At 41.8% G+C, this 2663-nt stretch overlaps 1 protein-coding gene across 1 annotated transcript in view; it reads left to right on the top strand.

Moving 5' to 3' along the window:
* Positions 1-2663, top strand: part of kiaa1211 (KIAA1211 ortholog) — a 19824-nt gene that overhangs the window by 9903 nt on the left and 7258 nt on the right. The window contains exons 4-6 of the mRNA XM_015385558.1: positions 1201-1356; positions 1983-2195; positions 2294-2646. Coding sequence (XP_015241044.1) covers positions 1201-1356; positions 1983-2195; positions 2294-2646 — 722 coding nt within the window. The remainder of the gene's footprint in view (positions 1-1200; positions 1357-1982; positions 2196-2293; positions 2647-2663) is intronic.

Genomic DNA, 2663 nt, shown 5'->3' with positions numbered 1-2663 from the left:
AAATTCCAGTTTGCGAGCGCAAATTACTGCACGCAAAATTGGATCTTGATAAATCCGGCCCTAAGACGTCATGGTTTGAATTCATACATGGCACAGAAGGTTCTCCTACTTAAACTAGCACATGTAAAAGCCGGTCTTAAGTTTGCCAATGACCATTTGGATGATCCGGAGGAGTCATGGTAGAAAGTTATTTGGTCAGGTGAGACCAAAATAGAACTTTCTGGTCATAATTCCACTATGATGAGTTACATCCCAGGAACATCATCCCTGCTGTGAAGCATGGGGCTGGTAGTATAATGCTTAGGGGGTGTTTTTCTGCACATGGATAGGGTGACTGCACTGTATTAAGAAGAGGATAACGGGGGTCATGTAATGTGAGATTTTGGGGGACAACCTTCTTCCCTCAGTTAGAGCATTGAAGATGGGTCTTCCAACATGACAATGACCCGAAGCACAGAGCCAGCATAACCAGGAGTGGCTCTGTAAGAAGCATAACAAGGTTCTGGCATTGCCTAGCCAGTCTCCAGACCTAAACCCGATAGAGAATCTCTGAAAGAAGCTCAAACTCTGTGTTTCTCAGTGACAGCCCAGAAATCTCACTGATTTAGAGAAGACCTGTGTGGATTGGGCCAAAATTCCTCCTGCAGTGTGTGCAAACCTGCTGAAAAACTACTGGAAACGTTTGACCTCTGCATACAAAGGCTACTGTACCAAATATTAACATTGATTTTCTCAGGTGTTCAAATACTTATTTTCCTCACTGTACATTTGTATAGGGCTGAATTCTTCATAATTTCTCTTCTGTGGCCAAGCTTCTGGTACTTCCTGTCTGAATGGTTGCTCTGTTTCTTGCTAGAATCATTGAGAGTTTATTCAGACTGAGTGACTTTTGCCGAGGGAATTTATAAATATAGACCATAAAAATGCAAAAGATCTAATTTCTTGCTTTATCCATGTTCAAAATGAGCTATGATGTCTGTCTATGGTTATCATCAATGCTGCTGAACATCTGTTTGTATCCAAGTTTCAACCATCTGGAAAGAAAATGAAAACTGGTTAAATGATAGAAAGCGATCCTGGAATCACCGAAGTTCAAGCCTGCCATAATCTGGAAGAAAAATCTAAAATATAAATAATATTACTGATTAAGGTCAACATATCTAACCTATAATCTGTTCCATGGTTCTGTTCACCACACAGAGGCAGATAGCACAAGGTATAAAGTTTGGCCAGAGGCCTCTGTCTCTTCGTAAAAGTGAGGAAGGTGAGGGAAGTTCCGATGAGGAGGAGGTTCCCCGAAGCCCTCTGAAGGTTTTGGTCCAGGTAGAAACTGAGCCACCAAAAATGGAACCAAAGGTAAATAATAAGCTTTTTCTATTGATTTTCAGTGTTAAAAGAGTACAGCAGGCTGTGTTTTTAAACTTCATTTTAAATAGTAGACCACGCCTTCTTAAAATAATTAATATTGTAAAACTTTTCCAAGTGTGTCATCTGACTGCCACAAACTTCAATATTTGTCAGCAGGGTTTTATTTCGTTTTAGTAAAAACAGTCGTTTGTAATTGTTAATCTGAACTGATGTATAATTTTCAAAGATAAAAGAAACACATAAAACCCTGAAAAGTCTGACATGCAAACCACCTTCTAGCTGAGCTGTGAGAGTTACAACTCTCTGATCAGTGATAATAGGTTTTTGCCTATATCTATAGCTTATATTTAAACACAAAGATTTGCTTTACTGATTAGTTTATTTTTACCAGACTTTTAGAGGTATCAGAGTAAAGGGGAGTGCATGACACTACTTCCGTGGATCACTCTCCTTCCACTTCACATTTACACACTACTGTGTGTTGGTCTGTCACATGAAATCTCAATGAAATATATTGAAATTTGTGGTTATAAAACGATAAGATCATGAAAATTCAGGGATGGAAAAAATACTATAGAAAGCTACTGTGAATTATTTCTCTTTTGTGGTCCAAGGTCCAAGGAGCTCAATCATTTGGGCAGCACAGCCCGCCGGTGAAGTCTCCAAGGTCCAAACGGGTTCTCCCGCCAATGGGAACCATTGAGTCTATCAATCTTGATGCTGTCCCCCAGTCTGTTCCTCGCCTGGACAACACTGCTGCCAAGCATAAACTCTCGATCAAACCGAAAAACCAGAGGATTTCCCGCAAACACAGACGGTTCACCCTGGTAAGGGAGACACAAGGTTTAATCTGCGATTCTGTCTCACATTTTCCATCATCTTCTGTGATTTTAAAATTCAAACAATACTGTCACTTTATTCCCAGGACCTCCAGGAGGTGTCTGTTCCTGGGGACATACAGGAGGACCTGGAGGCAGGCGGCGTGTTCTTAGACGACCAGCGCAGAGCATCTCTGGAGTCATCCAAAGAAAGCTTGAAGAAACAGAGACTTTATGAAGAAGACATACTGGAGGCCAGAAGGAGAAGGGAGATGGAGGAACAAAGGCTCAGAGAAGAAGCTGAGCAGAGGAAGATGAGGGCAGAGGAGCTGAGGCTGCGAGAACTGGAGGAAGAGAGGAGACAGCAAGAACAAGAGAGGAGGATGAGAGAGGAGACAGAGAGGAGAGAGAAAGAGGAGGAGGAGCTGAGGAGAGTCAGAGAAGAGGATGAAAAACTGAGGCGAGAAGAGGCTGAGA

The sequence above is a fragment of the Cyprinodon variegatus genome, unplaced genomic scaffold (assembly GCF_000732505.1).
Source record: "Cyprinodon variegatus isolate N-32 unplaced genomic scaffold, C_variegatus-1.0 Scaffold343, whole genome shotgun sequence".
NCBI classification, from domain to species: Eukaryota; Metazoa; Chordata; class Actinopteri; order Cyprinodontiformes; family Cyprinodontidae; genus Cyprinodon; species Cyprinodon variegatus.
Note: the sequence above shows the minus strand (reverse complement) of the source record. Positions and strands in the feature narration are given on the sequence as shown.